This window comes from Ciona intestinalis, chromosome 2, assembly GCF_000224145.3.
Source record: "Ciona intestinalis chromosome 2, KH, whole genome shotgun sequence".
NCBI classification, from domain to species: Eukaryota; Metazoa; Chordata; class Ascidiacea; order Phlebobranchia; family Cionidae; genus Ciona; species Ciona intestinalis.
Window position 1 is genome coordinate 3,003,391 of NC_020167.2, and position 18,229 is coordinate 3,021,619.

Consider the following 18,229-nt stretch of genomic DNA (forward strand, 5'->3'; position numbering starts at 1 on the left):
ATTTCCTGTTTCTGCTCTTCTGGTTTTTAAACTTAAAAAATGAGCGTTTTTAAAACAAAACAGATACAACAAGAATATAATCTTTTTTTAAACAATGGTAAAGTCACTTCACAATCTTCAGATGCCAAAGCCCATCGTTCAGGTAGTGTATCGTATCTATACCAATTCCTTTATTGACTTCAGAACTAAAGCAAGATAAATTTGATGTTCATTAGAAAGTACTTCTGGTTGCGTTTTAAACAATTGACTACGCTCTTTTAATAGTTTCTTGTTTACCACCAAAAAGGATGGGAAAAGAGAATGAAAGCATGTCCTATCTCTTACTGCACCCTACTATATTACATAATTTGATGGAATTTGTATACTTACATCTTTTGTGGGCTCATCTTCATGAGACCAATTGCCAACGAATTAATCTTTCCTTCTGCATGAACAGCCTGACAAAATAACTTTATCAATAGCAGTTCAGTGGTGAAAAAAAAACTCATCAGATACAACAGTGAACTAGAAGTTTTTCTGGTACATAATGGACCATTGCCGTGCTGCATGAGTAAAGTCCTATTATGAGTCGTGTCAGAGGGGGCTTTGAGCCTGGGTTGGCCTTTTAACCAACCTATTGAGCCAACATATAATCCATATTGGTAGTAATCTCACCACAGCTTTGTTGACTTCAGTCTCCATATTCAGATCAGCACCAGGTGAGGTTAAACCAGGACACATAATATTCGCACCACTTAATACAAACTTTATTGCGCCTCTGTCTACTTGCTGCTTAGGTAGAATAAAAGGGTCTGAAAGGTTTTAAGTTCAAATACAAGTTTTGTTGTCACTGACAAAGCGTTTACTTACATTTATGTAAAAGTTTTAGCGTTGGGTACCATGGACTGTCTCTTTGTTTGAAAAATAATGGTTCTGTTCCCACTGTAAGTATCTCAATGTGATCGTGACTGAAATGTAATCATGATAGGGTAAATTGGAAAGTAATTTGACCACAAAAGCAGTCAGAAAATTTACACAATTAGGTTTACGTTAGGTCTGATACAAGTCATAAAAGCTCACCATTTTATAACTTTAGCATTTTCTTTTTTATGCCAGAGGTCCCCCAAATATGGCTCAATACTTGGCATCTGCTCAAGAATTGTGTTACGAATCTGACGTTGGACTGAACTCTTTAACTGGTTCGTTGATGATATGTTTTCACTTTCATCAAATCTGTAACGGTTTAAAAATTTGTACAGGCGTCGAATCAAAAAAGATTTACAGAGTAGATATACTCACTTCCTAAACATGTTGCTTAGACGTCACTCAGAGCTTAACTTGCCTGTCAATTTTGTGCAGAATGATTATAAACGCGATATTTCTATTACGTATCCCGAATACGTTAAACATGTAACATGTGTGCAAGCATAGGGTTTCTATGGTGAGATGTTTATATATTTTGTCAAGGCGAATTCTATTTCAGTTTTTAGTCGAAATCTCCAAAATTCTAAATCCGATAAAATATGAACTATGGCTTAAATTAAACCATAAAGTTCAGTATAAAGTGCACTAAATTAAATCAATAAATACTCTCCACAAGTTAAGCATTTATATAACTGCGGGTTTGTAGTGCAAGCATTTGTCCTTGGAAAGTTTACGTGACGAAAACACTTACAACAGAACCAACACAAATTATATTTTACAAACGTCTGACACTACAGTAGTTCAGTTTTGTGTGATTACCTGTCTAGATTGCGATGGCTTCGCTATTTCGCTCCGGGTTGCGTCTTGCAAGGAACTTCGGAACAAAAGCAACAGTCCTTGGTAAGTCAAATTTAAATTATGATCACGTATCATACGGGAATTTCACCTTTGCAAATAAGTGACAAAAAACAGACTTGTTAAACTGTTTTTTTTTGGCAAATCCTAACATTTGGTAATATTGTTAAGCCCTTTGTTTGATTTTATGTGCTTTATATACTTCACTGCAACAAAATTTATTATTAATTAGGTTCTCACTCATCTATTACAAGATACAGTATTCCTTCGTGTGCAAAATATTCAACAGATGTAAGTGAGACTTCAAGTGGAATAATCCAACCAACTGAACAAATACGTATGTTGTTATCATTTATTAAAATTGCTGGTGCTAGTGAAAAATCCTCCCCCACGTTATCTAAAAACTACCCCCATAACCACAAACCCGCTAACCACCAACGTCCAACACTTTCCACCAGCCTATTCTGCTATGTACGGGAGGATTCTTCACCAGTGGCAAAATGCCTTAAATATAGATTTTATCCACAGGTCAATAAGAAGTTTATTAAATGTTCGAATTAATAAATTGTTTACTGTATGCTTTAATTTATTTTATTTTGTGGTTTCTTATAAATATAATCCCTTTACGTAAAAATGTTCGTTGTTGTATGTGATGTGAGAAATGGTGTGCTTGCAAGCAAAATATGTGCTTGGAAGCTGCAGTCTTGGGCAGGCGTCTCTAGGTTAATGGTATTATGTCAAATATTAATTTATTTGTTCTTCAGCAAACTGTATTAAATCATTTGGAAACAGATTATATTATGAAGCTGACAACTCTAAATTCCACAATATGGCACATGAATACAAACAACGTGTTATACTTGCATGTGTGGTATTTAGAGTAGTCTGTATGAAGCCACCCACGACATAGGGTGCCCATTGGAAATCACAGTTTATAAATGAATAAAAAAAGTTGATAATAATATGATTAATTAGTTAATTATATGTAAATGGTAATACATAACTCAGTAAAATCATTTTTTTCTGTTTTTTCAGCTGCTGTTCGAGTTTCACCAGAAATTGCTCGCCAGAAGTTGGTGGAATATGGAAACTTTGTGTCCGAATGTTTGCCTAAATTTGTTCAACAGGTTCGTTCAATTACTTTTTTTATGTATACAGGGTACATATATTTAAAAGGATAACTAACATTTTTTTCTGTCAACTTTTTTCAGGTGCAAATCACCCACACAAATGAGTTGGAACTACTTGTTGACCCAGAGTATATTGTTCAAGTTATTTCCTTCCTAAAGGATAATGCTTTAAGTCAGTTCACAAATTTATCGGATATTACTGTAGTAGATGTCCCAACTAGACCTTGCAGATTTGAGGTAAACGCTGTTATATGTGTACTGAAATATAAACTAGTACAACATAAATCAAGTACATTAAAACATTACCTTTTTTGCATACTTTTAGTAAAATTACATAGAAAATATTAAACTATGAATAGGGATGCACATTACAGAATAATTAGGTATTCTAGGATATCCTAGAATACTTTATTTCGAATCTAGAATTCCGAATCTAGAATTTCGAATCTTTTTATATTTATAGGAAAAAGAAATTTTACCCACAAAAGTCAGTTTATTGACCCTTTCATAGCAGCCTTGTTGGGTCATGAGCTGTAAAATGATCAAAAATTGTACTATTGGGTAGTTTTTGTGTCATGAAACGCAGGCTATGAAAAGACGTTACGAAACGTTTACTCTCGAAAGTCCCACAAACACAAAAATATTTTTTTTCAAAATTAATAAGTTTCAAAAATTGTTACTATAGTATATGAGATGACGTGTAATGACATCATTAAACAGAATACCGAATCCCGTAATAAGATTCGAATACAAAAGGATTCGAATCTCATGGATTCGAAATTCTGTAATGTGCATCCCTAACTATGAAACACATTTTTGACACTTGTTTTAAACGGTATATGAGCTTGGTGTATATTTTTAATTCAGCTTCAGTGTATTTCTTAAATTCTATGTTTTTTTATATTTACAGCTTGTATACAACTTGTTATCACTCGCTTACAACCAACGAATCCGAGTGAAGTCGTACACTGATGAATTGACAGCAGTCGACTCGATTGTTGAAATTCATGAAGGTGCAAACTGGTATGAGAGGGAGGTGGGTTAGGTCTTTTTATTGGTTGTTGTTTAGACAGGGAAATTTATTTTACCTTTTCTATCATCAAACTGTCTATTGATGAATAATTATAAATTAATGTAGCCTAAATTTCTATTTTACAAAGGGAGGCAGTGTGGGACGCTAGGGGATATGGTTCCTAAATGATTCAGGGCGCTGCCTTACCTGTTTTTTTTTTCAATTAACTTGCCGTCATTCCAAATAAACGATTCAGGTTTAAAGAGAAACCCACCTTTTCCCAATTATACTGGAACTAGTTAAAAGTTCCTCATAATTGGAATTTTTTGTATTTCATACATTATTTTTAATTGGCAAAATATTCAATCAAATAAATTATTCTTCAGATCTGGGACATGTTCGGGGTGTTTTTCAAGAATCATCCAGACTTGCGAAGAATCTTAACGGACTACGGATTTGATGGTCATCCCTTCAGAAAAGATTTTCCTCTATCTGGCTACTATGAGGTTAAATGAATGAATTAAACTTATTTATACTTGTGTGGCTGGCAACGACTGACGTTATAAATGGGTTGTGTTCTTGGGCAAGACACTTAACGGCAATTGCTCAAACCCAGTGGTCACTAATGGGTTGTCCAAATTATCAGCCACACATAAAAAAACCTATAAAATGACCCAAAAAAAATCACCCACAAAGTAACATACTTGGTAACTTAAAAGCTGGCATGAAGTATATGAAACAGAACATTCGTGGTCGTTTTTCGGCCACGCGAGGATAAAGTAAGTTACATTCATTCAATCATTTATTTAAATATCACCGGTTAAAACATGGCACACACCACTATAGAAAAATTTACATCAAATCTAACATTTTGCCACATAGGTGAGATACGATGACGAAACAGAAAGAATTGTACGTGAGCCGCTGGAAATGGCACAAGAATTTCGAAAGTTCGATCTTACGAGTCCATGGGAGGCTTTCCCAAAATACAGGAAACCTGCAGAGTTACCACCTCCTCCCACCGAAACCGAAGACAAAAAATAAATTTTCCTTAAGTTCAATTCGCGATTAATATTTTTTTGAAACAGACAAACGAAATAAATTTATGATATCTGAATTTTTACCGTCGTTTTCCGTCCACGCGAGGATAAATAAGTTACATTAGTACACCTGGTGTTTTTGTAGGCGTGTTGTTTTGATGCCCAAAATAGCGAGCATTTGGACTGTTTTTAAAGTGTTATTTTTTTGTACGGAAATTGTGTTTTTTAAAAAAAGTGATGGTTTAAATAGGTTAAAAAATGTAAGGTCATTTGTGAAATGATTTACATTTGACAGTATAGTAGGGTGGGGGAGATGGGACACCTTTAGCACATAATACCAAAATATCCTGATTGTGTTTTAAGCAGTTAAAACGGTATTATATATGGGAGTCGTGAGGATACGGTTTTACAATTCTATAAGTTTTTTGTTTACTACCAAATCGGTCGGAAAAATAAAATGAAAAGGTGTTCAGTCTTCTCCCTCCCTACTATATATTGATTGTTTTAAACACATCTATTGCGGTGAAAGGCACACCACGTTTGAATGTGAGTTGAAAGGCTAAACACAAAAGACTAAAACAACATCTTTTCTGTAAATATGTATATTAGGGTGGGGGGAATGGGATACCTTTAGCGCATACTATTACCATTTTTGCATGGTCACTTTTATGCGCGTAAGTACTCGCATATTTACTCGCAAAAACAAAAGTTAACACCAATGTATATATAAGTAGTTATATACATTGGTTAACACACATAACGTCATAAGCGTGTCATCTGCTGTAGAAGGTTGGTTGTTAATCGCATTATGCGAGTAAAGAAAAGTATGGTGGAAGTACAGTTTCACTTTTAAGAGCCTAATCTTTTTCGGGTATTATTTTTACAGGATTTAGTTGGTAATAGCACCATGAGGTGTTAAAACTTTTTTTATAAACTAGATTTAACAATATTGCGCTAAAATAAGCTTACTGAATGTTGATACGCGCATAAACAAAATGACCATGCTGTAACGTCTTAATTTGCTTCATAATTCGCTCTTGCTTTGTAGCAGCTTGTTTATGTCCCCTAATTTTAATTTCTAATGCATGTGTATTTGATGTGTTATGTGACGTCACAATTATGCCACGTTTGACTGCTGGTAATCATTTTTTATCGCTCTTTTCCGACCACCTCGCAGTCCAAGTGTACTGTTGTATTTATATCTGCCAACATCCATCTTGTTTGAATATTTACCTCTGATCAGCCCTGTGTGTGCCTGCTATCTTGTCCTAAAATTGTTCGGTAGGTGCTATGTTTTTTATATATCGTATTATTTTGTGTGATAGTTTGTAAACCGTACGCCCTGTGTGTGTGTCTAGTGTGTGTGTATCACTTAAGTGTCTGTGTATTATTTAATCGTGTATATATTTTTAGAAAACCGTGCGTACATACGTACCGTACCGTGCGTACCCTTACAAAATAAATTCGTTTACAACAAATCAACGTACGCGTTTTCGTCAATCGACAACCCTCGTGTGACCTGTCGGGGCAACCTAGGACACGCCTCTCATAGACCGTTACACATGCAAAATAACGCCGTTAGCGAGTTATCATATGACGAGTTAATGCGGATCGCTATTCGCATTAACTTTTTACCATGCAAAAAGGGTATATTTAAATATCCTGATCGTGTTTTAAACAATTAACAACATGATTTGTTGTGGCAACTTGTAAGTTTGCAAGGCGTGTATAAAACAGAACATCCGTCCGCGATATAACGATTTTCGTTTTCTGTCATGCAAGGACAAAGCGGTTCTAGGCTATTTCCCCCCGGCTACTTCCCCGCCGTGACTATTCCCCCCCGTGACTATTTCCCCACAGTGACTATCCCCCCCCCCTGGGGTGTGGTTACGGGACAAAAAATAGCCGGTTACGGGACAAAGCACATTTAACCGCAACACATCGCAAGTTGTTGTGCCGATTGACACGGCTCTGTTGGAATTTTGTGAGGATTGTCACAAGTTAAACCAATGCTATATATAACAAATCTTATAAATATATCGTCGGTTACGTAGTAAGCAGCGTCATCTAGTTTTGCTCTCACCGTATCTATCTTATTTGTATGTCCCTTCGGCACTTTAGATGATGTATTTCAGAGTGGGGAAGATGGGACACCTTTAGAACATAATATCCGAATACCCTTATTGTGTTTTTATATTTCTTTGAACTTTATTTGTTTGCCATCAAATGGAACGGGAAAATAGAATAAAAAGGTTTTCCATCTTTCTACACCATACTACGTGTATATAGTCAGCAGTTTTTCTATAATTAACTACCGGTATTTTGTTAAATACATTTTAGGTTGCTGCGGTTTACTTTTTCTATAAATTTCAGTCACCTTGTTTCATCTGTTTATAAAATTAATCCGATCATGAGACTCGCTTGCGGTATAACACGCCTTGGTTTATAAGAACCGTGAGTTTCAATTATTGATGTGTTCGATTTTACGACGCTGAACTTCCTTCTCGTTGAGAGCAAGTAACCTGACGTCATCGTTTCGAAGAACTAGCTGAACGGGAAGCACCCTCGATTCTCAATCCTGCCGCCAGCCGTAATAACGGCTACGTCAAATATAAGTTTAATCATTCTTGAGTTGATGCCAGGAGCTTTTTCTGCCTGAAGGTACAGGTTAAAGTTACAAGGCTGACAAGTTTGCCGCTCACGAGTTGTATTAAGTTCCACTGTAATGACGTGTGCATCGAGCGATAACACACGGATCCGAACAATTTGAAACAGTGCAGATTTTGCTTAAAATACGTTTCATAAAACGTGTCACTGTGTTACTTAGGCATAGCGTTGAGGTGGCAAGGCGGCAAAACGACACCTTTAAACATCTTGAACATTATGTGGTTAACTGTACCTCATGAAAATGTTGTTTACCGTCATTCGCATGTATGACTAATAGTCTAATCTCCGAAATAACTACCGCGTAGGGCTGTATAGGTTTAATAGTTTTTTCTAGCTTAAAGCGGGCTTTGTCAAAACACCTGTTACCAATGAGCAATCAGCATCTGCGTGTAGGTGTCACTGTTTTTAACGATTAAAAAAATATACTGTTTTTAGATTGTTGACTAAAGATGCGCCGCGATGCGCTTATCATTTCCGAACTGAAAAACAAAATATATAATCGCTGAAGTAGATAAAGAGAAAAGACGTTGCCTTCAATTTAGCAAGTCGGGTATTCGATAACCTGTCTTATAAGTGTGGAGCAACCATCTTACAGTTACGCTTCACTTGTTAAGTAGGGCGCATATTTTCACTGTTGCCTTTTTCTTCAGTTCTAAATCACACGATGGAAATGTAGTCACAACTTCCGCGTTTTCACTTTGTTGCAGACGTAGGTCGAGTGGTAACTTAGCAGAACACGTTTAACGAATCAAGATTGTAACATGAATAGGTAATTTAAAATGACTAATTATACACTGTACGTAGGTTGGAAATTAATGATAACGTTAGTCATCACATTACGCTTGCGTTTTCATTTTGTTACAGACGTAGGTCGAGTGGTAACTCATCACATTACGCTTAAACTGGCGGAAGTGTGGAAGTTTGCAATTTCCCATATAACTAATGAAAGCTAATTGAGTGGTTGGGTTCAGATCGAACGCAATGTAAAGCAGAGATGTGTTGGACAGAAACGTTGTTTGGTATAGTTAAATAGAAGTAAGTCTGAACGCTAACAAATATGCAGAAATAACAAATGCTTTTAGCAGTTTCTATTTTGTATTGTTTTAGCGTGTAAATAAATCAAAGAAAAAGCTTTCGTAACGCCCTTACTATATTAACTATATAGCTGGCGTTTTAATTTCTGATTCAATACAAGTTGCGTTTCGTAGCAACCAAGGAGCTCGTATTTGTTGATATTTGATAATTAATTCCAAACTTAAAACATAAACACATGAATAGCGCCATTAATTGCTTTGGCTATAAAGAACGTCACGCGTGGGAGCGTCGGATTTTGTTTGGGATGTTTAGAGCCTTTTTTGTAACTCTGGTAGTTTTTTAGCTGTTTCTTAGTATCTTCTCTTTCTCTTTTGATAAGGTCTCCGGGTTGTAGGGTTACTTGAGCGCAAAAGTGCTTGGATTTGTTTGTACAGTTCGTTGAGTATGCGCCATGTTTATCAAGTTTTACGTACACGAACTTCGTTTGTTTTATACATACTTTCTGTTACAATCTGCAGATTAATAAAGTTTTCAAAGTAGGCGGAAAACTATAGGGGAAATAATGTCAAGGTGTCTCCAAATTTCTTCGATTGTCCTCGCTTTAGCAGCGATGATATTTGTCATCGTGTCGTTTGTCACTACATCCTGGATGACGGTGAGTCTAATTTAAACTAAGTATCAAACTTATTTCCTGATTTGGGTAGGGTAAGATGGATCGTGTTTTTATTCTATTTTCTTCTTACATTTTGACCGGTAGTAAACATAGAATATTTACAGAATTATATACCATAGCCCTGCGACTCGTTGTTAAAGCGTTGTTAACTGTTCAAATAAAAAAACAGGAAATATGGGATTTAGATGCTAACGGTATCCCATCTTACTCCACAGTATTGTGGCTCCCAACATTTTGGTTTTATAATACACGAATTTGTGCTTGCAGGCTTGCATGGATGCAAAGCATATACTGGCAATGGCGGCGGCAATTGTTCAGATTCCTGATTCCGCCAAAGCAATGTTTAACGGAAAAATATGCTTCGACACCGGACTTTTTAAAGTATCATACTCTTTCATGAACATGCACTCAGCTGTTGATCTGCCAGGTGGGTCACAGAAAATCCCATATGCGATAAATAACACAATGTGGTTATATATGATACTGTTTGATGTGACGTGGTAAACATATGGAATGCGCCAGGAGTGTACTAAAATGTATTTCTTTGTTACAGCCAACTCTATGGACGCTTTTCTGAAAATTACAATCGGGCTTTTCAGCTTTTCGCTTCTACTGCTCTTGGTTGGGGGCATACTCATAATTCTTGCTGTTTGTTCCGTTTCAATGAGCAGCCAACGTAAGGCGATCGCCCGAATGTACAATGGAATTGGAGCCGTGGTTTTGTTTTTCGGGGGTATGTAATTTTCAATGATGTTTACCGATTGTAGAATTCTTTGTACTTACCTGACTATTTGACCCCGCCGTCCCAAATGTCGCTGTTTTAACTATAATAAACAAGCCGACAGCAGGTTGTAGATCTGTATGCACCATTACGCGGTATATTAATATGATTGCGTCAATGCAAATACGAGTTTACGAATAACATTTACCTTATTTTTAAAAGATCATGCGTTAGATTTAATTACAGCGGAATGATACTGTCTCTCCTAAAATCAATAGATACTCCTCAAGGCCAGAGTCAAATCTTTATTAAAAAATATAAACACAATATTAGTTTTGCACTATGGCCAGGATCATAAAACATAATATACTTTTGCGTTAAGGTCTCATACGGGAGTAACTCGTGAACATTCTTTTGTTCACACGAGGTTTGCCTTATAATTTCTTTTACACGAAACTTGCGTTCTAACACCATTCCAGCATCACGTGTATGGAATAACTTATTTCCAACTTTCGTTAATTCAAGTTCTGTTCGGTCCCGTGTAGTCACAATAAAACCGCCTGTGTGTTTGCGTTATATTAAAAGTAATTGCTTTAAATAGAAAATATTTTCCAAATCAAACTTTATGGATACGGTTCGCTGAAGCTCAGTATACTGTTCCGTAAATAATCAATAAAACAGCTGTTTTTGTTTGCGATATAGGACACATCGATTAAATGACAAAATAGATCAGTGTTAGTTTTACTTGCTGCCTACATTGTTTATTAGAATGATTTCCAATATGATTTCCAATCATTCCAATCATATTGAAAAACAATGAATGATTTCAAAGAATGATTTGCCCCTTTTTGCAGCAATCTTTATCCTTGCTGGAGCTTTGGCTTACACGGTCCCACAAAGTCGACTAGTTCACCAACCACTTCCTTGGATGGCACAACTCGGAAAAACCTTCCAGAATATAATGGCTGGAGGTTTGCAGAACATGCCTGGCAGCTCTTCGTTTTCCGGATTGAACAACCTCGGAGGCCACGATGGAAGCCTACCATCAATTCCTGATTTAAGTCATCTTGGAGGAAATAGTGAAAGCAGCTCCTCTTTGCCGCCGGGATTTGGCAATCTTGGAAACCTAGATTCGTCTTCCCTCCAACACTTGGGGGATATGATGGGCACAGGCAGGAAGAAGAGGCAAATAAGTGGAATGGATTCGACCATGCTACAAAACCTGTTAGGCAGCATTGACCCGATGTTTGGATATTCCCTATACCTTAGCTACGTCGCCTTCATTTTCGCTCTTCTTTCCGCGATCTTTGCCGCTGTCGCTTCACGCCGCGGGGGTGGAGAGTATCCAGATACTGTGCCACTTGACACCAACTTTGGAAAGATATAAGATGTAAAGATGGTTTCATTCAAAACACAATTTAAACAAGACTGGAATGAATATTAGCGCAACTTACCGCACAAACCTTATTCTGTTTGCATTTTGTACATAAATCTTGTATTGTGACTTGCTTTCTATTACCGTAAGGTAAAATTGGTTGATAAAAAGTAATCGAATTGTAATTCCCAAAAATATTGTAGAGCCTTTATGTTTACATAATACGGAACAGCATGCATGTTTGGATTAACTCTTAAGCAATGACTAACGCTTTTTTCTACGATATAACTTGGCTTATAATGCATGAAGATTTGGTTTTGTGTGTATTTTTTAAATCATTTTTGTTCCACGTCCTTGAAATATTGAAATAAATGTACAGTTTCAAACCTCTAGCCATTCTATGTGATAAGATTTTGCATTATATATAGTAAGGAATATACTTGCAGGATATTCTTTGATCGTGACCTTTGGTTATACAGTTTTATTAAATTAATAGGATTTCGTCGCTTCGTAACCCTATAAAACCGGATCAAACCTGGATCGATTTTTCAAACACCGTTGGTGCTTACGTCCATAGAAAACGTCCATGAGTAAAAAAATATGGTTACTGACGGGTTGTCCAAAGTCTCAACCATACAGAAACAGGGAAAAATATATTAGAAATAAATACCCACAAACCTACTGTCATGGTAACTTGTCAACGATTATGAATTGTATGGTGCAGAAAAGATGCTACAATACAGAATATATATCAGAGTGTGTAGTTTGATCATCGCTATACCTTCCTTCCAAAAAAGAACTTAAAATATTTCTACAATACACTATCGCAACCTATAGGTCAAATGCTTTGATTTATCTACTGATTTAAATAATTAATGTGTTCGATGTTGCCTTCGTGAACTCGCCTCGTGTTGTGTGAGAATAAGAAAGTTGACGTCATTGAGCTATGTGGAAGGCCGGTGGAAAGCCCCCTGTTTCCTGCGCTTCTCACGTTTCTCCTTTATTTCGCAATAACGACGACACAAAATATTTGTACACGATCCAATCGATAAAATATTCGATAATTTGACGACGCCTTTGGTAGTTTCAAAGCTGTTGTTTACACATAACTATATGTTTCAATGTAGCACGTTGTTTGATAGTTTTGAAGTGGTGCCGAGTCCGATAGAAAATAAAGAAAGACATGTGTATCGTTGACGCTAACGTTGAGATCGTTTAATTATTTTACCACTGCTTATAAACGGTATCTTGTACTTTACGCAAGGTGACGTATTCAGTATTTAACATTAATCATTCATGAGACACATGAAAACTGAAACTTTTTCCCAAAGGACTTGTTATTTATCAACGCTAGGCTCAGAACGAATATTTTTAGTCAGTTTGAAAGTTTGTAGTGCGACATTTTTCTGCCTATGTGTGAATTTTTTCGTTGCGCAAAACACTCATTTAATAAGTTCCCAAAAGTCATTATGGGCAAATGTTTAGTTACGGAAATCTTGACCAGGCCGAACTTTAAATTCTTGACTTGTCTATGGCAGAAAATCTTATACGCTTGACTTGCTTGCCCTGGGCGCGTATTTTAGTCAAGTAGTAAAGGGCAGAGGGCCAACGCCGGCTCGTTATGTTTTCGTTTTAGCACGCCGGCACGTTGTGCTCATTTGGAATTTTAGACTAATGAATAATGCAAGCGTTCTGCAGTTTATTCAAACTAGTGCGCTAAGAATGATGTAAGCTTTGAGAAACAGTAGCGTATCTCACGTTTCTTTAAACTTCCATCTTGTACAACATTACAAATCGAAATCGCAGATAGTGCTGTAAAGAACAACTTGTTTGTGTTATGCAGCCTAGGCAATGTCTCGCCGTTCCACTATGTTTACGAAAAATGTATCGTTATACGTATACGTAGCCCATATATTTAACTGTGTTTAATTGATTTGGTTGGGCGCAACGGGCAAATTTTCAATGACTTATTCGGTTATATATAAGTCTGTGTGTGCAAGAGTTATTTGTGACAACGGAAACTTGTAGGCCAAGGGAAGCAATTATGTCAATCAAACCCCTAAACACGTCCGAAAAAAAGTTTTACCAAGACAGGCTCTTACGCTATCGTTAAGCAGCGGGTTATGTAAACGAGAAGATAGTTCAGAATGTTCGTCGTAAGCAAGTTCTATATACCCTTCAAAACAGCCTGCGGTTTCCCTCTTGTTTATCTCTCCTTTCTCTTAGTAAACAGTTTTACTCTTCTACTTTCCGTGTGGCGCCGATAAATTGTGTAGCGAAGTGAACTGTGAGTGAGTTCGTGGACGATAACGCCGTGTCTGTTTGGTCAGTGCTTTGGAAACAAAGTATTTAGCATGTATATCACTAAAGTCAATTTCTGCTAGTGTTCGTATTTATGTGAAACTTCGCTTTGCAGATTTAGTAATTTCACAGACAAATTAATAGTAAGAATAATGTCAAGGTGTCTGCAAGTTTCCACGATCGTTGTATCGTTTTTAGCGATGATATGCATCATTGTGTCACTGGCTACTAACTGCTGGATGACGGTAAGTTACTTTAAATATATTTTTTTTGCATTTAAGAAGGAGTTTTATTATAAAGTAAAAGTTAAGGTTAAAGTGGTGAATAATTTAATAATTCGCACGGATGAGAATTTGAACTTGACTGTCGTTATTTTACCGATTTAAACATGGTAACTTTTTCGCGCAGGCGTGTATGGATACCACCAGCATGATGCAATCGGCAGGAGGTGCAGCTGAACTGCCTCCATCCATCACAAAAATGATGAATGGTGACATCTGTTTTACTACTGGACTTTTCCAAATATCGTTCTCTTTTATGCAGCTGCATTCCGCCGTTGGTCTGCCAGGTGGGTCGCTTCATTTTAACGTTTATGCTATGTGGTAATATAATTTAGTAGGATGGGGAAAGATGGGACACCTTTTCATTCTATTTTCTCGTACATTTTGGTAGTAAACAAAGAACATTTAAAGAATTAAAAAAACTTGTCCTCGCGACTTTCATAGACCGTTGTTAGTTGTTTAAACACGATCAGGATATTTATATATTTTGTGCTAAAGGTGTCCTATCTTCCCCCACCCCACTAAATAAGGGGTTGGGGAAATATGAGACACGTTTTTATTCTATTTTCTCATCCCATTTAGAAGTAAACAAAAACCACTAAAAGAATTATGTAACCATATCCTCACGACTCCAATACACCGTTGTCAATTGTTCAAAACAAGAACAGGATATTTAAATATTATGTGCTAAAGGTGTCCCATCTTACCCCAACCCACTATACATGGTCCCACAAGTGGGGCTTTCTAAAAATAATGAACCCTATTGTTGGTCAAGTTAATTTTAATCACCAACATATTTCTTTGTTGTTTTAAGTCAACTCAATGGATTCATTTGTAAAAGTCACTATTGGTCTACTTGCGTTTTCTCTCCTGGTTCTACTGTTTGGGGCAGTGTTGGTTGGCCTATCTGTTTGTTCTGTTTCAATGAGCAGCAGAAGAAAGGTACTCGCTCGTCTGTACAATGGAATTGGTGCCATTGCGCTGTTTATTGCGGGTATGTATTGGTATTTGTTATTGTAAAATAGAGCACTATTTATTTTTGTAGACCAGGTCAGACAGCATTTGACCTTTGGATCCTGTCCTTAACAAAACCTATTTGACCTGCCTATAATTCACTTTATTTGCCTGTAGGCATACTGCAGTTGCACTGTTATGTTGTGATCTTATTTTTGTTAAAACTTTTTTATAGCATAAGACGCTCTGCTAAAGTAACAATCAAGTGTTGGGTTGAACTAAAATGATTTTTTTACTGTAATAATCAATAGATATGGCTCCAGTTTAATGATAAATGATAAATAACTAAACAGCAATGAAGGTTTATGTCATCAATCTAAAATAACTTAATACGGGAGCCATAAAGAGAAGGTCACTTACGGTTGACCAACCTTAGGTTAGAGCTGGTGAAATCTTCTGAGTAATTATATCAGACATACTTCACTGTAGACAAATTTATTATTTTTTTTTACAATTTAATAATATAAATCTTTATATATTAACTTAGCTAACAGAAAAACACGACTATCAATACAAAATGTATAAACCTTTATGTCAGAATGCATTTTATGATTTTAATTTTGCAGCAATCTTTATCCTTGCTGGAGCCTTGGCTTACACGGTCCCACAAAGCCAGTTGGTTCACCAACCACTGCCTTGGATGGCACAACTTGGAAAAACCTTTACTAAAATAATGCCGGGAAGTTTGTTTCCTGCGGGTGGATCAATTCCTTCAATGGGTAGTGATGGTTCATCTTTTCCTGGTTTTAATACCGATGGTACAGGTAGTTATGACCCATCTACTTTGTCCGGTTTTGGTGGTAATGGTACAAACAATTTTGATCCCTCATCCTTACCAGGTTTCGGTGGTGATGGTACAAACAATTTTGATCCCTTATCCTTACCAGGTTTAGGTGGTAATGGTACAAATAATTTTGATCCATCATCTTTGCCTGGTTTTAATGCTGGTACAAATGGTGACAATCCCTCATCTTTGCCTGGTCCTAATAACGATGGCACAAACAATTTTGATCCCTCATCTTTGCCTAGTTTTGTTGGAGGTGGTACTAATGGTTTTGATCCATCATCTTTGCCTGACTTGGGAAGCAATGTTCCACATGAAGATTCCTCATCTGTACTTTCTGAATCAGTAAGCCCTAATGAAAACAGTAGGGGTTCTTCTATAGTTCCTGGGTTCGGTGTTTTGGATGGCAATGCTACATCTTCCATGACTCAATCTCTAATGCAAACTTTTGGCCACATGGATCCTGTATTCGGATATTCCATGTACTTCAGTTATGTAGCTTTTATTTTTACTGTGCTTGCTGCCATTATGGCTGCTGTTGTGTCGTGCCGTGGTAGTGTAGAGTACCCAGATACTGTACCACTTGACAGCAACATTGGAAGAATATAAGAGATTGCAACTAACTTTGTAGTACTGTATAAAAAATAAGTGGAACCCTACTTGAAACCATGACAACCAGAGTAAAGTGTTGAATAAATGCCTTTATTGCTTGTAGCTCTGTGCCTCAAGTATTTACTTATCCTTATTAGGTTAATCCATTGCATGTTTTATTAACTCATTGTATACGTGTCATAGTGTATTTTTATTGCCTTTGAAATATGCTTTAAGATATACTTCATCTCATTTACGTTCACACATACTTGTAATACATTTCATTATTCATGATAAATCCCTCAATTTGTTTATCAGTAACAAAAGTTGGGGATGCCCCAATAGAACCAGAGTATACTAAGCAAGTTTCAAATCAAAACTTATATATTTTACAGTCTATATAGTGCCTCGTGCGTTCGAGGACCTCATGCCAAGAATGACGTCAAACATGCCTCAATTACTGTTTCAAATGTATACAGCCATTTTACTTTGTATATAGTAGGGTGGGGGAATGCGGGACACCATTTCATTCTGTTTCTTCGTCCTATTTGGTAGTAAACAAAAATTAAAGAATTATTATAAAATTATATCCTCGCGTCTCCCTGGTCCGTTGTTAACTGTTTAAAACACGATCAAACCAAAGTTAGTATAGACCAAGTTAGGAAACGGATTGTAAAACAACGAGTCTTGTTATCCATTGTCTCGCGTCTATGACGTCATAGTCGCCACCATTACGGAGCCCACCGCATAGCATTTTATCATTGCTGGGTGCTGTTTTTCGTTTAAATATTGCGATTTTTTAAAAACCAAGCACTTCTGCGCGTAAAAATAGCTTTCTACTAATGTTATATCTTATCACAATAATAATTTTTATTGAACACCTCAATCGATTAAAGAGTAAAAAAAACAAAAAATATTAAGTTTACTAACCAAAAACATAAAAGAACATGCTTAAAATATAAAAATACAAACAAAAACGCATAACATTACCATATAAGTTTACTAACCAAAAACATAAAAGAACATGCCTAAAATATAAAAATACAAACAAAAACGCATAACATTACCATAAAGTGGTGTATCTAGCTGCAGTTTTGCATGTAAATTGCCGTAATTTTACTTTTTGGCTCACAAATTTAACACGTATACCCGACAACGAAACTTAGGGTATCTTTGTAAAATTTGCCTAAAATCGAAGTGACATTGAGGAAAACAATACTGAGTTACTATTTTTGGACTTCTGCTTGAATTAGTAAGCTACCTTTTCTGTGTTCCGGGTCTTTATGAAATCGGAAGACGCGAACACCTCATCTGCTAGTACTTAAGCAGTTTGGAGCTGCATCTCCACTCATGTTGGATTATAAATGTAGTAAAGAATGGCTCTGTAGATTCGTAGGTATGATCATATCCTATTATGTAAAAACTAAGCGGATTTCTGCTGGTCTTAATCGCCAACGTAAAGTACCCTGTTAAACCACACTGTACGCCGAAAACCAGTCAAAATATTAATTTACTCCACATTAATTCCTAGATCTAATATTATATAACAAGATTTATATTAGAAATTATATTTTAAATGTTAAAACTACCGCTATACGTTTTTTTATAGCTTTGTATCGCTTACAAGAACTATATGAACACATGCCGACCATGCATTTGTATAGGCGATTCACGCTCTGTGGGCTCCGTTTCCTAACTTGGTCTATCTAACTTTGCTTTTGTCTAAAGGTCTCTTTACTTCAGTTTGACGCGCTTTATTATGTTAACCAGCTTCGTTTGGTTGCAATTCATGCGGTAACTAAAAAGAAACGGAATACACCGTCAATATATACATATACACATGATGT

General features: G+C 36.4%; 3 protein-coding genes across 7 annotated transcripts; 2 read left to right on the forward strand and 1 right to left on the reverse strand.

Moving 5' to 3' along the window:
* Positions 1–6: 6 nt before the first annotated feature.
* On the reverse strand, positions 7–1,424 carry LOC100176016 (malignant T-cell-amplified sequence 1-like). The gene is made up of 6 exons (XM_002131603.5): positions 1,279–1,424; positions 1,060–1,212; positions 850–947; positions 655–791; positions 370–437; positions 7–185 (listed from the first exon to the last, which is right to left on the reverse strand). Exons 1-6 carry the CDS (start codon positions 1,287–1,289, stop codon positions 104–106), a joined length of 549 nt encoding a protein of 182 aa, XP_002131639.1. The 5' UTR covers positions 1,290–1,424; the 3' UTR covers positions 7–103.
* Positions 1,425–1,512: 88 nt separating this feature from the next.
* On the forward strand, positions 1,513–5,046 carry LOC100183052 (NADH dehydrogenase [ubiquinone] iron-sulfur protein 3, mitochondrial). The gene is made up of 7 exons (XM_002131725.4): positions 1,513–1,803; positions 1,991–2,095; positions 2,794–2,885; positions 2,970–3,125; positions 3,799–3,924; positions 4,287–4,406; positions 4,783–5,046. The coding sequence occupies exons 1-7, from the start codon at positions 1,737–1,739 to the stop codon at positions 4,942–4,944; spliced, it is 828 nt and encodes a 275-aa protein (XP_002131761.1). The 5' UTR covers positions 1,513–1,736; the 3' UTR covers positions 4,945–5,046.
* Positions 5,047–6,109: 1,063 nt separating this feature from the next.
* LOC100185420 lies at positions 6,110–16,680 on the forward strand. Of its 5 annotated transcripts, none has more exons than XM_026840806.1 (6): positions 6,110–6,221; positions 9,161–9,297; positions 9,583–9,742; positions 9,869–10,048; positions 15,574–15,771; positions 15,847–16,680. In XM_026840806.1, exons 2-6 carry the CDS (start codon positions 9,205–9,207, stop codon positions 16,398–16,400), a joined length of 1,185 nt encoding a protein of 394 aa, XP_026696607.1. In that variant the 5' UTR covers positions 6,110–6,221; positions 9,161–9,204; the 3' UTR covers positions 16,401–16,680. The 5 variants fall into 5 exon arrangements, with proteins under 5 accessions (XP_026696607.1, XP_026696608.1, XP_009857616.1 ...); XM_026840807.1 differs by having other exon boundaries at positions 15,895–16,680; XM_009859314.3 differs by having other exon boundaries at positions 15,574–16,680.
* Positions 16,681–18,229: the final 1,549 nt, after the last annotated feature.

Excerpts from the sequence above, each read along its gene's own strand:
- LOC100176016 (XM_002131603.5), bottom strand. Across the intron at positions 792-849 it reads GCTAAAACTTTTACATAAAT|ACCCTTTTATTCTACCTAAG; the intron begins GTAAGTAAACGC and ends AAAACCTTTCAG. Across the intron at positions 186-369 it reads AAGATGAGCCCACAAAAGAT|TTCTGAAGTCAATAAAGGAA; the intron begins GTAAGTATACAA and ends ATCTTGCTTTAG.
- LOC100183052 (XM_002131725.4), top strand. The coding sequence starts at position 1,737 with ATGGCTTCGCTATTTCGCTCCGGGTTGCGTCTTGCAAGGAACTTCGGA. Across the intron at positions 3,126-3,798 it reads CTAGACCTTGCAGATTTGAG|CTTGTATACAACTTGTTATC; the intron begins GTAAACGCTGTT and ends TTATATTTACAG. Across the intron at positions 4,407-4,782 it reads CTCTATCTGGCTACTATGAG|GTGAGATACGATGACGAAAC; the intron begins GTTAAATGAATG and ends TTTGCCACATAG.
- LOC100185420 (XM_009859314.3), top strand. The coding sequence starts at position 9,205 with ATGTCAAGGTGTCTCCAAATTTCTTCGATTGTCCTCGCTTTAGCAGCG. Across the intron at positions 9,298-9,582 it reads TCACTACATCCTGGATGACG|GCTTGCATGGATGCAAAGCA; the intron begins GTGAGTCTAATT and ends TTGTGCTTGCAG. Across the intron at positions 10,049-15,573 it reads CGTGGTTTTGTTTTTCGGGG|CAATCTTTATCCTTGCTGGA; the intron begins GTATGTAATTTT and ends TTAATTTTGCAG.